This window comes from Arachis hypogaea, chromosome 5 (assembly GCF_003086295.3).
Source record: "Arachis hypogaea cultivar Tifrunner chromosome 5, arahy.Tifrunner.gnm2.J5K5, whole genome shotgun sequence".
Lineage (NCBI taxonomy): Eukaryota > Viridiplantae > Streptophyta > Magnoliopsida > Fabales > Fabaceae > Arachis > Arachis hypogaea.
Genome location: NC_092040.1, coordinates 114,851,476 through 114,869,117, shown reverse-complemented (window position 1 = coordinate 114,869,117; position 17,642 = coordinate 114,851,476). Strand labels below are relative to the sequence as shown.

Below are 17,642 nucleotides of genomic sequence, written 5' to 3'. Positions count from 1 at the left end.
GATTGGATATATAGCTTTTGGGAATGTATCTTAGTGTATTATTGGCTCAGATCAATAGAACTAGAGTAAAAGATGAATAGATTTTTGACCTTTTTAAATGTAGATATTTTTGTTCCTCAAAATTAAAAAATACATTTAAATCTCTCACCTTATAGAACGCATGACAATTATACCCTTCTGTTGAATTGGAACTCAAAATAGCAACGGAAAATACTGACTTAAAAGGGTAGAAACTGAGCTGTCTATTTTGGTTGATGATGTGGATGAAAACAAATTATTAATGGACAAATTAAATCTTTATACTTCAAATTGTTAATGGATAATGTAAAAATTTTTTTTCCTTTCTTTATTTATTTTTCTTTCATCCAAATAACACACAAATTTTTTTTTTTAATCTTACATCTAAACAAAGTGGTAGGTGGCAATAATTTTTTAAGAGAAAAAAAAAAGAAAAAAAAGAAATGGTGTTTAATTAAAGACACAAGATCAGATGGTAACATGTGATTGGAGCACCTAATATCAAGTGGCTGATCTAGTTAACTGAACTCTGATCCATTTGGCCATCATGAAAGTATCTTGGGCTATGCTATTTTATACCAAACCACACAAGATATTTTCGACATGCTCACATTCTTGTTGACTTCTGTCAACCTAACCACTTATGGTTTGGATAGAGAAAAAAATTTGAAAAAGTGATAAATAAAAAACATTTATGAAAACACTTTTTTATTGGAGGCGTTAAGACTTAAGATTAAATTATTTTTGAGTGGTATTTGAAAAAAGAGAGTGGAAGTTAAATAACAAAGAATATCCGAAACTAAAATGGTTTGACTAATAGCTAATTATTAAATTATATATTCAATTTCACACCAAGGGAAAAATATTAGTTATGATCAATTTTAGAAATTCTATTAAATATTTTCATGGGATTATGGTGCTAATTAATAATTAAAATAAAATTTAAGTTTTTAGAAAGCTTCAAGTGTTTCAGATTATTATATACTGAATTGCAAAATTAAAATTAAGATTTTATTTTAGCCCAAAAGAGGTCCAAAAGAAAAGTTTATACAAGTGTGGTACTCAAGTTCTAAAATCCAGTGACATCAATCCAAAGCAGCAAGCACGTTCTAATTCTAAATGCAACAAAAAATTTCGGTAAAATTTAACCACAAAACACGTTCTGAATCCTCAATTTAAACAATATTTGAAGGTCGATTTATTTATATTCAGATAATTAAAGAAAATTGGATTTTTATTCTTAATTCATTTAACCTTTTTTAAAGCACAAATGGATGAGACTTCACTAAACTTTCAATATAGCTTGCATTGTTTGTTCCATATATATTATATAATACCTAGAAAACTCGCCTCACACAATTGAAATTAAAAAAAATAATAATAATAAAAGAATATAATAATATTCCTTCGTCGAAATTTGTCTATGTTACGAAATATTAAAACTTTAAAAGGGATAATTATCTTGTTAATAGTTTATCAATTTAAAAATAAACCTTTTTTTTTTAATTTAAAGACCATGATAATTTTATTTTATTACTTAACATTTCAATGATCTTCATAGATATTTTAAAAGCTATATGATTATTTAAATATAAACATCACGAGACAATTATTAATATACTTGCTCCTTCAGTATATTATACTTTTACAAAAGAAATTAAAAATTTTAAATGTTGTGTCATATAAAGTCTGGTTTTTTTAGTAATGAAAACTTTTGACGTGTTATCCAGCATTATGGAATGGTGAATATATTTTTTATTTATATGATTTTTTTTAAAATTAAAAAAGCAAATCAAAGCTTTCGATTTGACTTTTTTTTTAAATTTCTATAGAAATCTGAAACTCAGATTTATTAAAGAAGAAAAAAAATCTAAAAGTATGATTTAAGTGAGTATACAAATCTAACTAAAATTAAAATGTACTTAAATAATAAATTTAATGGTCTAATTTATATTTTCTACGTCAAAATTAAATACATCATACTCCAATAATATTATAAAATACCATTTTTTTTAAATTATATTTGTTATTGCATAATTATAAAATTAAACAAGATACAATGTATTATAAATCAGGATCTTTTAACCAATTCTAAAATGTGCTCATCAAATGGTATGTTGATATTCAAAGTGAATATTTAAAAAAATAAAAAATAGTATAAATTTAGTTTTAATTAAAATTTTTTTGTAAACCATGAAAAATTAAGAAATAATATTTATATATTTTAAATAGTAATAGAATAAATAAATTTTTTATCTTTAGTTAAAAAATTAAACAACAAAAATATTTTCACTAACATAAAAAATAACAATTCAAAAAGATTTAAAAAAATCAAAACAAAAAACAGAAATTTTTAATCCATGCATTGCACAGGTCTTGTGCTAATACTTTTACAAAATACATTGCAGTGTTATATAAATATCATAAAGAATTAAATAAGAAAACATGTGAATACGTGTAATATTTTATAATTTTAGAAGAGATGAATAAAAATGTTGGAGGCACATGATGATGTTAAGAATTCATGCATGCATGTAAAAGAGAAGATGGATGATATATGGCACTGTGGAGAAAGATGACGTGGCAAACAGTGGGTATGAGGCATGAGGAAAATATCATTGCCACGTGTGCAACAAAATCTAAGCTTCTAAGAACTCTTAAAAGATCTTCTCTTCTCACAGCCTCTGTTTTCAATCTCTCTCCCTCCCACACACAAACCATATGCTGCCATCTATTACCAACTTCTCAAGTATTTCCCTTTTTATCTTCCATGAAATATTTTCATAAAAGGGTCCAAGAAATCAAAGCCAAAATCCAATTTTTGCAGCTGCAAAATTCCACCTGCTGAATTCGAATCTCTGTTTCTTAAGAAATCAGTCCTGTTCAGTACATAGAAGTGATCAGGTATATAATTTGAATTTCTTTTCTGCACTTTTTTTTTAATAATTTGGGTTTTCTTCCATTTCAGTTCTTAGTATCTGTGTTGATTCCTGAACTGCTTTTTTTTTAAGGAAAAAAATATCTGGTGTGAATCTGATATTTTTTTTAAGATATTTGAGCATTAGTTTTCTCTGAATTTGATTTTCATTTTTTTTGACCAAATTATGGAAATTAGATGAACAGTTTGATGTCAAAGGAAATTGAATGATAAACCTTGAAAGTTTCGGTCTCATTAATGCTCTATTCTGTTTGGCATTACTCTGTTTCAGAATTTTCTCTAGTTTTTCATTATTTTAATCTCTCATTCAATTTGAAAAAACATAAAAAAGTGTTTTTTTTTTAATTATTATGTTTTTATTTCTTCTACTTTTTGCTCATCATATTGATGTTGCACTGAATTCTCAGTGATGGACACTTAAAGGGAAAATATGTTGGCATGGTAAACAGGGGATGTTGAATTACGATATTTTAATTCTTGATTGGTAGCCGATTTTGGCTGGAATTTGTATTAGTGATAATAGAAGCAGAAAGAGAATACCTTCAAAATACTTTGAGAATAGATTTCTACTTCAATGGCTGGTGCCAGTGAAAGGTGGATTGATCGTCTTCAGTTTTCCTCATTGTTCTGGCCACCCCCTTTAGATGAACAACAACGAAAGGTACCATCTTAATAATTATTACTCCTCCATTTCGAAATATCTGTCGCTTTGGAAATTCGATATGTTACCAATTCAATGTATCCATATACAAGTTATATCAAGGAACACGAATTATGAATGTACCAAGTTTCTAAAATGAGTGATATTTCGGAAGTAGGGACTATTTAAGCTCGACTTTCATCTCGAATATTTAGTACTAAAAATATTTCTAGAATCTAGTTGTGAGCAATTTTAAGTCATCAACAATATAAACAATATTATAGCTTATGATAGCTCATCATTTTTCTTCCATTTTCTAGAGTTTTTTGACATGTTAATCTGGCTTTTCGTAGGATCAAATTGCTGCTTATGTAGAGTATTTCTGTCAATTTACTTCGGAACAATTTCCAGATGATATTGCTGAGGTATAATTTATGCACTTGCTGCCTATATTTATGGATAAACCTTTGATGTGTGTGTAGTACTCAGTGGTCTGTGTTGCTTTGACAGTTGATCCGCAATCGTTATCCGTCTAAGGAAACACTCCTTTTTGATGATGTTTTAGGTATTTATCCTTTAACTCATTGGTTTTAAAAATTATGGTTGTCTTGACAACAATATGGTTACAATGAATAGATGATTATTTCTTGCATGAATAATTCCTTGTTTATGTTTTGACATGTGCATCCAGCTGTACTTGTTCTTCATCATCCGGAGCATGGGCACGCGGTTGTGCTTCCAATTATTTCATGTATTATAGATGGTACGCTAGTCTATGATAAGACTAGTCCTCCATTTGCTTCTTTCATATCTTTAGTCTGCCCAAAAAGTGAGGTATAATCCCTTGGCTTATACTCACAAGCTAAGTTTCTGGTTTGTACAATGCAGCTGCAAATTATTCATGTCACGAAACTGTTATGTTAGAATCTTCGAACTGCTTCTTACTATATTATTCAATCAGCTTCAGTATTTGCAAAGATGTTCACCATCAACCTTTTTGTTTCTTTTTTACTGTCTAATTTTACAGAACGAATACTCAGAACAATGGGCTCTGGCATGTGGCGAAATTTTGCGTATCTTAACTCATTATAACCGCCCCATATACAAAACGGAAAGAATTGGTGCTAGCAGCAGCTATGCATCAACTAGTGATTCTGTTGGAAAGGAAACTGGTCATAATACATTGTCACAGCAAGAGAGAAAACCTATAAGGCCCTTGTCCCCTTGGATAACTGATATATTGCTGGCTGCGCCTTTAGGCATTAGAAGCGACTATTTCCGATGGTAAGTATAACATTTTAAGCACAAATTCATAGGTGGTTTCTTTTTGTTCTTCTCCAAATTTGTGTTTGAATTGACTTTGCTGTATACAAAATAGCTTTTGCGATTGGAAGAGGCTTTATAATGATGAAAAAAGTGACTATTTCTCTTGGTTGACATATATAGTTGAACTAAGTTGGTTGTCTTTAGCTCGATTTAATGTTTGCTTAAGTCAGTGGATCATTGCCATGTATTAACAGGTGCAGTGGTGTAATGGGGAAATATGCTGCCGGAGGTGAACTCAAGCCGCCTACAAGTGGTATGCTATATGTTACACTTGATTTCTAATCTAGAATTCGACATAACAGTTAAGAATTTGGTCTTGCATTTCCAACTAATTATCATTGAACAAGTATAAACTTTGTTTATGATTTTGATTCACTAACAAAAAAAGAAACTTATAATTTGAAGAGGAATCTCTCACTTCATAGAAGTGTTGTTCTAAATTGTGATTTCTCTTCATTGTAGCTTCTTCCCGTGGTTCCGGGAAGCATCCTCAGCTCATGCCTTCGACTCCAAGATGGGCGGTTGCCAATGGTGCCGGTGTTATATTAAGTGTTTGTGATGATGAAGTTGCTCGCTACGAGACTGCTACTTTAACTGCTGTTGCTGTCCCTGCACTTCTACTTCCTCCACCTACTACAGCTTTGGATGAGCATCTTGTTGCTGGATTACCGGCACTAGAACCATATGCACGATTATTTCACAGGTTATTATTCTTCACTCGATACCTTTCTCGTCTTTTTTGTTGTTCATGGAAGCATCTGCCTTAGCAAATTTTTATGATTATGTAGATATTATGCCATTGCCACTCCAAGTGCCACGCAAAGGCTTCTTCTTGGGCTCCTAGAAGCACCGCCGTCATGGGCTCCAGATGCACTAGATGCGGCTGTTCAACTTGTAGAGCTTCTTCGAGCTGCTGAAGATTTTGCTTCTGGAATAAGGGTAAGCTCTATAATGTTGACACACAGAGTTCTAATTGAAAACTATGTGAAAGCTGTGAAATGAACTAACCAGTTCTTTCTCTCTGTAAATGGTAACTTAGCTTCCAAGGAATTGGATGCATTTTCATTTCTTGCGCGCCATAGGGACTGCAATGTCCATGAGAGCTGGTGTAGCTGCTGATGCTGCTGCGGCTTTGCTTTTCCGTATACTTTCACAGCCTGCATTACTTTTTCCGCCACTTCAGCAAGTTGACGGCGTGGAAGTTCAGCATGAACCGATGGGTGGATATATTTCTTCCTACAGAAAGCAGGTTCTTTTCATCTTCATAAGTTACCTCCTTTTCTTTTTCTCATTCGGTATAGAGTGTAGAATACACTCTTTATGCATAATTAAGATCTTCAATTTGCATTGCTTATCAGATTGAAGCTCTTGCAGCTGAAGCTACAGTTGATGCTACGGCCCAAGGCATTGCATCAATGCTTTGTGCCCATGGTCCAGAGGTTGAATGGAGAATTTGCACCATTTGGGAAGCAGCTTATGGCCTTATTCCCTTGAATTCTTCGGCAGTTGATCTTCCAGAGATTGTGGTTGCATCCCCACTGCAACCTCCGATACTCTCATGGAATTTGTACATACCTCTACTTAAGGTTCTGGAGTATCTTCCCCGTGGAAGCCCTTCGGAAGCATGTCTCATGAAAATATTTGTTGCTACAGTTGAAGCTATTCTTCAGAGGACATTTCCAATGGAGTCCACTGGTGAACAAAACAGAAAAAGTAGGTACCATTTTGGTGTGGGGTCTGCCTCCAAGAACCTTGCAGTGGCTGAACTAAGGACTATGGTTCATTCGCTTTTCTTGGAATCATGCGCGTCGGTAGACCTTTCTTCGCGCCTATTATTTGTTGTGTTAACAGTTTGTGTTAGTCATGAAGCTCAATTCAATGGTAGCAAGAAGCCAAGAGGTGAAGATAATTATTCAGCTGAGGAAATCATTGAGGATTTACAAGCAATATCTGAAAGTCAGAAAGAAACAAAGAATAGGAGAAAGAAGAAGCAAGGTCCGGTGGCAGCTTTTGATTCTTATGTTCTGGCTGCAGTTTGTGCTCTTGCCTGTGAGCTTCAGTTGTTCCCCTTGGTTCCACGTGGGGGCGATAATTCGGTTGTAAATAATGTGCAAGATATAGCCAAGCCGGCAAAAATGCAGGGATCTTCTGATGAGTTTCAGACCGGCATAGATTCGGCCATACGCCATACTCACAGAATTTTAGCAATTCTAGAGGCCTTATTTTCATTGAAGCCATCTTCTGTTGGCACCCCTTGGAGTTACAGCTCCAATGAAATCGTTGCGGCGGCAATGGTTGCTGCACATATTTCTGAACTATTTAGAAGGTCAAAAGCCTGCATGCATGCTCTTTCCGTTTTGATGCGTTGCAAATGGGACCATGAAATTCACTCCCGGGCATCATCATTGTATAATCTCATAGATATTCACAGCAAAGCCGTCGCGTCGATAGTTAACAAGGCAGAGCCATTGGGAGCAACCTTAGTTCATATTCCTAATTGTAAAGATTCACTTGATATTAAGAGGCAAAATCATTGCGAAACTAGTAGCTCCTTTGATCCGCGGAGGACATCTATATCCTCTTCAGTGGATTCAGCTCCTTCAGAACTTCGACACAAATCCGAGAATACATCATATCCAAAAGAATCATCAGGATCTACCTTGGGAAAAGGTGTTGCAAGTTTGCCATTAGATGCTTCTGACCTTGCCAACTTTCTTACAACGGACAGGCATATAGGATTCAGTTGCAGTACACAAATTTTTCTGAGGTCCATGTTGGCAGAGGAACAACAATTTTGTTTCTCTGTGGTGTCACTACTATGGCACAAGTTGATTGCATCTCCCGAGACTCAACCTTGCGCCGAAAGCACTTCTGCTCAACAGGGATGGAGACAGGTACTATATATTACACATACAAGACTAAATTGTATTCCCAATTTCCACTCAAAATGTCTAACATTAACCATTATGTGGTTTTATGTTATGTAGGTGGTTGATGCATTATGTAATGTTGTATCGGCATCTCCAACGAAAGCGGCTACAGCAATAGTTCTTCAGGTCCAATTTCATCCTTCTTGTGAAACTTGTATTCTATTGCCTACATTTCCAAATAAGCTTGATTTATGGAGATTGTTGTTGTTACCTTCTAATATTGCATTTGTATGATCCCTTCCCTACTGGACTTGTTTCTTGTCAGGCGGAGAGGGAATTGCAGCCGTGGATTGCGAAAGATGATGATCAAGGTCAGAAGATGTGGAGAGTTAATCAGCGGATTGTAAAGTTGATAGTGGAACTCATGAGGAACCATGACAGCATAGAATCCTTGGTAATTGTGGCGAGTGCATCGGATTTACTGCTACGAGCCACAGATGGGATGCTGGTGGATGGAGAAGATTGCACATTACCACAATTGAAGGTAACAAGTTGCAACATATGCTTCTTGTGCATTTCCATTGTCATTTGAACTCACTTTCCAAGTTTTGATAAACTGGCCAGCTATTGGAAGCAACAGCTAGAGCATTGCAGCCAGTGCTCGAGTTAGGAGACACCGGATTGGTGGTGGCTGATGGCCTTTCAAACCTGTTAAAGGTAAACAAACTTCCCTCTCTCATTGGATCTTCTAATTAGGTACTATTGAACAAGCTTTGTTGGTTTTAAACATTGGAAAAATCTGGTTCTAGACAAGACAAAACCATGTTGCTTCGCGATCAAGTTTCGTCCAAGTTTTCGGCAATAAAGCTTTTTTTGCATTGTTATATGCTCAATTTCAAGTTGCATGGATTGCTGGTTAACCAAGATTTTTGTACATACACATGCAGTGTCGCTTACCGTCTACAATCAGGTGCCTGTCTAATCCAAGTGCGCATGTCCGCGCTTTGAGCACGTCGGTTCTTCGCGACATCTTGCACAATGGCTCAGTCAGATCAACTGCTAACCCTCCAAGGAAAAATGGCATCCACAATCAGTACTTCAACTTAGATGTCATTGACTGGCATGCTGACATAGAAAAGTGCTTGAAATGGGAAGCTCAGAGTAGAATTTCACATGGATTGTCTATTGAGTTCCTTGATCTTGCTGCAAAAGAACTTGGATGTACCATTTCCATATGAAAAGAAATGGAACCATCTTGGATATGAAATTTTTTCTTTATCCCCTTTGATCGTGACTACATGTAGAAACAAACAATTTATTCTTTAGGTACTTAAAAAATGATTTCCAAATGATTGAACCTTATTTTAATTCCCCTTTCCTTTCGGCCAAACTTTCATGGAATAATATCTGCATATAATTGTCCAAAACTATTGTTCTATTTGGTGGTATTGACAGTTGACAAAAAAAATTCAATAACGAAACAAGACTACAACAATAACGACAAAGTCTTATCCCAATAGGTAGGATTGATTACAAAGATCAAACGATGTTATTGAGATATGTATTATACTTATTGGGAAATTGTTTATATGTAGATTTTTTTAAACCATTTTGTGCATGGTCTTTTTGGTTTTTTTTTTAATTTTTTCGTCACAATTTAATCCTTGCATGTCCAAATTTCTTGAAATGAGGTTTTATTATTTTCTTAAGAGAAAAGGATAAATAGGTTTTTGACTTTTGATCCGCAGACATTTAAGTTTTCAAGAATTTGAAAATATATTTAAGTCCTTAATCTTTGTGACTCCTGTTGTGCTGACTTGGTTGATACGGGATGCACACGTGAGAGAGTTTTTAAAATTGAACAAATTAGATTCAGGAATTGATATGTCTAGATTTTGAAGAGGTCAGAGATTCAAATGTATTTTTAAATCCCCAGAGATTTAAATGTCCGCGAACCAAAAAGTTAGGGATTGATTTGTCATTTTCTTTTTTCTTAATAATAGGTGCTACTCTTAACTTTTCTTTTCTTCTATTCTTATTTTTTATTTTGTTCATATGTGTTTAGTCGCTAAGCATATTCTTCATCACATTTAACTTATGTCAATATTCACCTAAGTTAAGTGTGGCATAAATGTTGACAAAAAATACATAGAAAATAAATTCAAGATAAAAATAGTGTTCTTATCTCTTATTATTCTCAGTTTTTAGTAGACAAAAATAAATTGAATAAATTTGTCCTAAAATGAAAATCTTGTTTATATCCTAAAATAAGCTATGTATTTTTATGAGAGTAACCAAATAACACCTTAGTCACAATTTTAGTCTTCCATCAACTTTGAGGAGTAAACAAAACCATATCCAGCTCTTCAAAAGATAAGAAGCTTTTATGATATCTTCACATGCCTTCATGTGCTTCTTCATAAATGAATCACAAAACCAATCTCAAAAATGCACACTATCAAAGTACATATTACAAATGATTTGTCATGAAAGAATATAAATATATTCTTCTAATTATGGTAAAGATGAGATTCTTTTTCCAAGAACCAAGAACTATAAGGAGACACCCAATATACCTCAGAATCCAAAACAAGAAATCAAATATTTAAGAATTACAATGTGGTTGGAGGCAATTGGAACCAATGAAGTTTATACTTTCAAATAATTAAGAATACTTTCCTAATATCGACTAATCTTTTGTATGCTCAACTTTTGAATATGAAACCACTAAAACACCAAAATTAGTGAATGATGTCAAACTATCTTGTTTCTGTTTTGCTGGTAGGAAGGGAGTGACTCCTACGTTCCTTTCCGCCGGGCTTCGATGACGCGTTGCCATACCAAATCATTCCAACCACAGCTATGATCATCCCAAGAACAACTTGGAGATTAAGACCCTCCTTCCCAAAGAAGAAGAATCCCATGATTAGAACAAGTATTGTCTTCATATGTCCCAGTACTTGAAAAGAGACGGCAGTGAATCTTCCGATGCAGATGAATTGGCTGAGGTTGGTACCAACAGCAATAGTGCATGACAAAATTATGAACATCTGCCAGAAACAAAGCCAGAGAAGCGTTACAAAAATGTTAACCAACATGAGAACAATGGTGAAAGTAACAACTAACAAGTTTCTTCGATTTTCACCCTAATTAATTTTATTTGCCAAAATGTGTTTCAGCTTTGCCATTAATAATCAAATTTTGCTTCGGTTGATGACATACTCTTCTGGTTAGACTTTCTATGCACAAGTGATTATAACAAAAAAGGCGATTACCTATCTAAAGGAATGAAGAATGTCTAAGTAAGTCATTTACAGAGAGCTAGAGACGCATATGCAAACAAAAGCCTTTCATATCATACCATAATGTAAATCTATAAATTCATTCACTCACTTCCTCATAAAAAAAATTAAACATGATTTAGCTTTAGGCTCAATATTTAGTTTGTTATTGAGTACTTACCAAAGAAGTAGTGTTGTAGTCATATTTATCGACTCGTTGGCTTGTTAGCCAATAATCTAGTATAGGTCCTATTAACAGTAGAGATGCAGCCTGTGCAGGTGCTGTGTGTCCCAATAGGTTGAAAGAACTTAGCGAATACTTCCGTTGAAGAAAATGAACATACTGCACATAATACATTTTGAAATTCCATGAGTACCAAGCAACAAAATATTAGGAAGAAACTTCAGATATCGACATGACAATACATAGAAGACAGGAGTAAAAAGCTGGTTGAAACATGAAAACGATCTCCATAACAGAATGATAAGAAAAAAGAATTTGTAAGGGAACAGAAACATAACATAGACAACAATTTAGCTAAATATGCCATTAAAATTCAATATAGACTTCACATAAAAAAGAGGAATGTCATACGTACATATTGTTGCAAAGAAGTGCTCCACACTGCTATAAAGGCAGCAATGAATCCTTTTGTGTTCACACTCACATCAGTCACAGTGCAAACACCAACTCCCAAAAGAACAACACATATGCTCAGTTTCGTGTGTCTTGAATACCGAATCTTGTCAAAAACAACTTCCAATAGGCAGGATACAGGGATCATACTCAACTTAGCAATCTGCCAATGGTTAAAAAATAAATATAACTTCTGAAGGCATTAATGGATCACTAGCTAAAGCTCAGCCCAACTCACTTGATAGAATCCAACCGAGTTCCACATTAAACTAACGTTCATTCCGACAATAGAGAAGTTAGCAAATAGAACAAATTTCAGAAGCTCTGGCAAGGGTAAATGAGAGGGCTGGACGTATCCCATTATCCTTAGTACGAGCGTCATCAAAGTTGTAGTAACAAAGTGCAGACCTGTTAACGTAGTAGCTGTATGCAGCATAGACAAATTGTATTAGAAGAAAATAGTGTTGACGTAAGCAGATGATGACATACACAGTCATCTGTTGTGGGGGGGTGGAAGATAATTTACCAAAACTGAATCCGTAAGTGGCCATCAAAGCTTTGTTTACAATGATAACTCCAACAGAAGTGACAACATTGAACATCCATGCAGCTGCATCTGCTGCAGCCTTTTTTTCAGCCTTGCTAGTTGGAGCCATGTTTTTTCTGATCTAAAAACTTTATCACTGGCCTTTTCTAACTAATCTCCATAACATACCATCCAAATTAAATGATGTGCATCGCCCCAGTCAAGTCACTTAACAAACAAAGAAGCCTGGTAAAAAAGGAAGGTCAAGATATTCTCAGACCTAATATAGTATTCCAATGCAATTGCATCAATCATAAGCTCGGAAACAAAATAATAGATATGCTGGCAGTATCATGCATCTATGAATTTAGAAACAAACAATTCGTGGATACATCTAGCATCTGTGCAATTTGCTTTGTCCAAGTCATGAGGAAAGGCAAATTTTCATGGAAAGTTGAATGTAGATAATAAGAATGAGAAGCAAGTGCTAGGAATACAGGATTAATTGACATTTGTAAACTACAATGATGATATGCATCTGATACAATCAAGACTTGAAAACCACCATCGGCTATTTTAGGGTTTAAAAGTAAAACTAAACAACCAAGCTTATATTCTTTCAGCGCCTTTAGGCTGTGTTTGGTTAGAGTCTCCACAAAAAATGGAACCGAGACAATGGTGACAGAGATAGACAGGAAAACTGCATCTCTCTTCCTATTCCCCCCGGCTTTTGTCGCAGAACAAATATGATTAGCCTATTTCTATATTCCTTCTGAGATGTCTACCAAATGCAGCCATACTGCATTAGCTAACATCACACATCCATTTTCTCATCTCTCAACTGTGTTCTTTTGCTCAAGGGACTTTCTTTCAGCCACTACCCCAATAAATGAATGCCATGTAGAAAAACTATACTTATATATCAGCCAGCCTATGATTCCCAAAAGAATAGCATGAGCTAAGACTAAGTCAATGCCGAAATAAACCATATCCTTAAAACTAATCCAGATAGTATGGCCTTCAGTTCAGCCTATCATGATATTCTGATTTAGATCAACATTCAAAACTCCATAAAAAAGCAACTTTATCACTCAAAATTACCATCAGATCTGCAAGAAACCAATATATTCAATTTCATTCATGAAACTTTGAAGACTAAACCATCTTAACTACAATTGTAACTTCCATGTACTAAGTGAATGATGCATATCAAAAAGCAAAAGCAACAAATAAAGAAATAAAATCCATTGATCACTTTTGGCTGCATTGACATCAACCAGTATCAGTCCAAAGAGAACTGAAATTCCAGTCAATCAAAGAACCCCATAAGGAGATTTCACAATGCAAAACACCTTTGAACTCTATTGCACACCAGAAGGGGAAAAAAAAACACACTTTTTCCACATCCATCACAAACAGATCCAAAAAGGGGTCTCAGATCCAGAAGAACAGCATTGAAAACCAGCTCAAAAGTAAGAGATCAGCGAAGGAGCAACCTCGTATACACCAAGATTAGTTTATTTCTCCGCCAACATCAAATGAGAAACTTGTAACTCAATTTGAACGAGTATAACAACAGTAAGTAAAAAGATCACAACTTCAAGTGACCCTTTTGGTGGGGATGCGAATATGATGGCCAAAAACTAAAAAGGAAATTTTTTACAAAAAAGGGAAGATTAAAAGGGAAAGAGGAACTTACTGTGAATGGAAGTAGCAGTGTGGTAGCGATGATGAAATGGAAGAGAAAAGAGAGTGGATTTTGATTCCGGTTAAGGTTTGTGTGATGAGTTGAGAACGTGAATGAAAATGGAAGTTTAAAACTTTTTTTTTTCCGCAGTAGGAGTGGCACGCGCTCTGCATTCTTCAACATGACCCACTTCCATAACCAGAACCTAACATTTTTTGGTGATTTAATTAATTAATTAATTAATTAATTAATTAATTAATTAATAGTTAATTTTTCTTGTGATATAATAATAATAATAATAATAATAATAGCATTGAGAGTTTAATTCAATAATATAGTAGAGCTTTCAGGGAAATTGAAAATTATGTTGGATAATCATTTAATATAAATTTATAATTTTATTAATTATAGAAATAACATAAAAGTTAGTTTTTTTTTTTTCCTTGTTGAAGTTCTATTACTAAAACTTTACTAACTAGGTGTAACTTGGCTGAAGTTTCATGAAGATTGAAAAAGTCTCCAAGTAAAATAGCATAGATGCCTAATTTGTTTTCTTATGTATATGAAAAATGCTATTTGCATGCAAAAAATTTAACTAATAAATTATTTATTATTTTATATAATTTTTAATGTATATTTTTTATTTATTCAATACAAATAATTAATTTAATCTCTGATTTTGTATGTATGTGTATATATTATATGGATAATTTATTTTAAAGTATCTTTAATTATGTTTTATTTGAATTTAAAATGGCTTTTTTTCCCAATACAATTCCAAAGTAATTTACTATTAGGAATATTAACTCTTATATTCATCAAAATGCTTAGATTTATTTTGTTTGTGCTCTATTGATTCCATTTCTAAGAAAATATAATTTTAAATACATGTTATTATTTGTTTTATTTCTAAAGGACTCTCAAGTCAACGAACTATAATTTAAATTATATAGTCTTTACATACTCATTAGAAATTATGAATTTAAATTTCTTTGTCTTAAAAAAAAAGAAAAAAAAAACTAAACTTCCAAGACCTTCAATCTTAATAAAAAAAAATGTCAAAACATCCCAAAAATTTCAAGTTAACCAAACAAAAATATTACTATACTAACTCAATAGATATTTTCTACAAATCCTATAATTTACAATTACCTTCCATCTTCAATTTGCGTTAATCAACATATAGAGATTATTTACCGACAGCAAAATGGTGGGTAAAGAAGATTGTAAGCCTTTTTTTGGTTAAGAAAAAGTAATTTGAGGTGTAAACGTTTGTGTAATTGTGTTTATGATATAAACTTTCCAATTACCACCAAAACACTTGCCATCAATCACATCTTATTTCTTAAACCATTCAATTTCTTTTTAGTAAACGAACATTGATTTAACCTCAGCGACCTGTCACGGTAAATTTTTAGAAGGTTAGATTTAACAGTGTTTGTATAGTTTTCTGGAGTGTTTGAGAATACTCTAGATGGTTCCGGAACGTTCTAGAATATCCTAGAAGGTTCCGAAATACTCTAGAAGGTTCTAGAAGACTCTAGAAGGTCATAGAGTATTCTAGAAGAGTATAGATGTATATAGAAATATAAATAGTGGTATGGAATAATCTAGAAACATTTAGAGAGTTGTGGTAGGATAGATATTTGTAAAGAAGGTTCTGGATGATTAATCTGGACCGTTGATTAGATTTAATCCTAACCATCCATTGAGGAGGTGGATGGCTATAAATAGGGGTGAGAGTTAGAGTTTGGTGGTGTGAATCATTTGTAACCACACTTGAGCAATAAAGTATTCTTCCACCAAAGCTTCCTTTCTCTTGTGTTCTCTTGTGTTCTTAGCTCTCTTGCTAAGTATTGAGGGTTAGGCTGACTTGGTCTTAGCTCAAGAGGTTGAGTAAGTCCGAGTGCCGGCACGGTAGCGTTGGAGTGTGTCCAAGGCCGTGACAATTTGGTATCCGAGCAAGGTTCGAGAGGGAGCACAAGTGGTTTGTGGGTATGGCTTCAAATATCACCATGGAGCATGTTGAATCACAAAGGGGAAGGGATACTATTCCTTCTCAATGGGGAGGCAAGAAGGTACGTTCTTCAAGTGAGCCTAGAGGTAAGGACTCTAACTTCTTAGAAGAAAGAGTTTCTATGTTGGAAAATGTTCTATCCTCTATGGATGAGCGGTTCCAAAGGATAGAACATGACAAGGAGACCCTCGAGGCTCACGTGTTAGGAGAACTAGATGCTTTCAAAGAAAGCATGCTCCAAATTGAAGAGAGGCTTGAGAACTCCTTAAAGCTATTTGAGGAAGTTCGAATTTGGTTCGAGGAGGTGAAATCTCGACCAACCATTATAAGGGAGACGACAAAGATTGATCTCCCCAAGCCAAAGGAGTTCAAGGGTGTAAGGGACGCTCGCGAGGTGGAGAACTTCCTATGGCAAATGGAGAGGTACTTCGAGGGCCAAGGGGTGGTCGAAGAAGCAATAAAGGTACGCACTGCAGCTCTCTACCTTTCTGATAATGCTACTTTGTGGTGGAGGAGAAAGTGCGTAGATATGGAGAAGGGTACTTGCAACATAACCACATGGGAAGATTTCAAAATGGAGTTGAAAAGACAATTCTTCCCTGAGAATGTGGTTTATGAAGCAAGGAAGAAGTTGAGGGAGTTGAAGCACAAGAGTACGATTAGCGACTACGTAAAGGAGTTTACTACTCTCACGCTTCAAATCCCTAACTTAGCATCAGAGGATGCATTGTTCTTCTTCATTGATGGACTCCAACCTTGGGCAAAGCAAGAACTACAAAGAAGGAATGTTAAGGATGTCGATGAGGCCATCGTGGTGGCCGAATCACTCACTCAGTATCATAGGAGAGACTCTAAACCCAAGTATTCCTCCAAGCCTAGTTTTGCTAAAGGTGGGGGAGACAAGGGGAAGAGTTTCTCAATCAAGAAGGAAGGAAAATACTCTTCAAAGAAAGAGTACGAGGAAAAGAAGAAGACTTTCGTGCCCAAAGGAGGATGCTTCGTGTGCAAGGGGCCACACCAAATGAAGGACTGTCCCAAGCTAGGGACTCTGGCATCTATCGCCGAGGAACGAGAAGTTCAAACTCAAGTAACTGAGTGTGTTGGATCTATCCAACACATAAATGCTGTGAAGACCAAAGAGGCAAGCACTGCAGAAAAGAAAGGCTTGATGTATGTCAAAACCTTTATCAATGAAAAACCTGTCATGGCTATGATCGACACTGGTGCTACACACAACTTCATCACACCTGATGAAGCAAGGAGGCTTGGGTTGAAGATCACCGAAAAGAATGGTTGGTTCAAACCCGTGAATACCAAGGGTGAACCCCTTAAGGGAATAGCAAAAGGGGTTGAGATGACTCTTGGTTCTTGGAAGGGCCTTGTGGATTTCTCAGTAGCACCCATGGACGATTTTAAAATAGTTATCGGGCTCGATTTGCAAAGGAAGGCAAATATAATACCTATGCCATACTACAATATAGTATGCGTCATGGAGAAAGGGTCTCCATGCATGGTCCCTACAATCTCAAAGGCGGGAGGAATCCCGATGCTCTCGACCATGCAACTCAAGAAAGGTTTCAAGAAGGAGGAGATGATGTCTTTGGCTTTACTACAAGAGGAGTCAACAGCCAAAGGAGAAGATGTTCCCTATAAAATCAAGGAAGTCCTTGAAGAAAATAAGGATGTGATACCTCTCGAGTTA

The 17,642-nt window shown here is 34.8% G+C and overlaps 2 protein-coding genes across 4 annotated transcripts; one reads left to right on the top strand and one right to left on the bottom strand.

Annotated features, from left to right (window-relative positions):
• The first annotated feature begins 2,563 nt into the window (after positions 1-2,563).
• Positions 2,564-9,219, top strand: LOC112803026 (protein GIGANTEA). Of its 3 annotated transcripts, none has more exons than XM_025846475.3 (15): positions 2,564-2,922; positions 3,471-3,617; positions 3,950-4,021; positions 4,107-4,161; positions 4,288-4,430; positions 4,624-4,880; positions 5,117-5,175; positions 5,385-5,625; positions 5,711-5,861; positions 5,962-6,171; positions 6,281-7,816; positions 7,910-7,978; positions 8,118-8,336; positions 8,417-8,509; positions 8,740-9,219. In XM_025846475.3, exons 2-15 carry the CDS (start codon positions 3,531-3,533, stop codon positions 9,028-9,030), a joined length of 3,483 nt encoding a protein of 1,160 aa, XP_025702260.1. In that variant the 5' UTR covers positions 2,564-2,922; positions 3,471-3,530; the 3' UTR covers positions 9,031-9,219. The 3 variants fall into 3 exon arrangements, with proteins under 3 accessions (XP_025702260.1, XP_025702258.1, XP_025702259.1); XM_025846473.3 differs by having other exon boundaries at positions 2,644-2,922; positions 3,406-3,617; XM_025846474.3 differs by having other exon boundaries at positions 2,644-2,922; positions 3,364-3,617.
• Positions 9,220-10,174: 955 nt separating this feature from the next.
• On the bottom strand, positions 10,175-14,133 carry LOC112803025 (UDP-rhamnose/UDP-galactose transporter 6). Its single transcript, XM_025846472.3, has 6 exons — positions 13,936-14,133; positions 12,237-12,482; positions 11,949-12,133; positions 11,673-11,873; positions 11,255-11,416; positions 10,175-10,842 (listed from the first exon to the last, which is right to left on the bottom strand). The coding sequence occupies exons 2-6, from the start codon at positions 12,364-12,366 to the stop codon at positions 10,552-10,554; spliced, it is 969 nt and encodes a 322-aa protein (XP_025702257.1). The 5' UTR covers positions 12,367-12,482; positions 13,936-14,133; the 3' UTR covers positions 10,175-10,551.
• Positions 14,134-17,642: the final 3,509 nt, after the last annotated feature.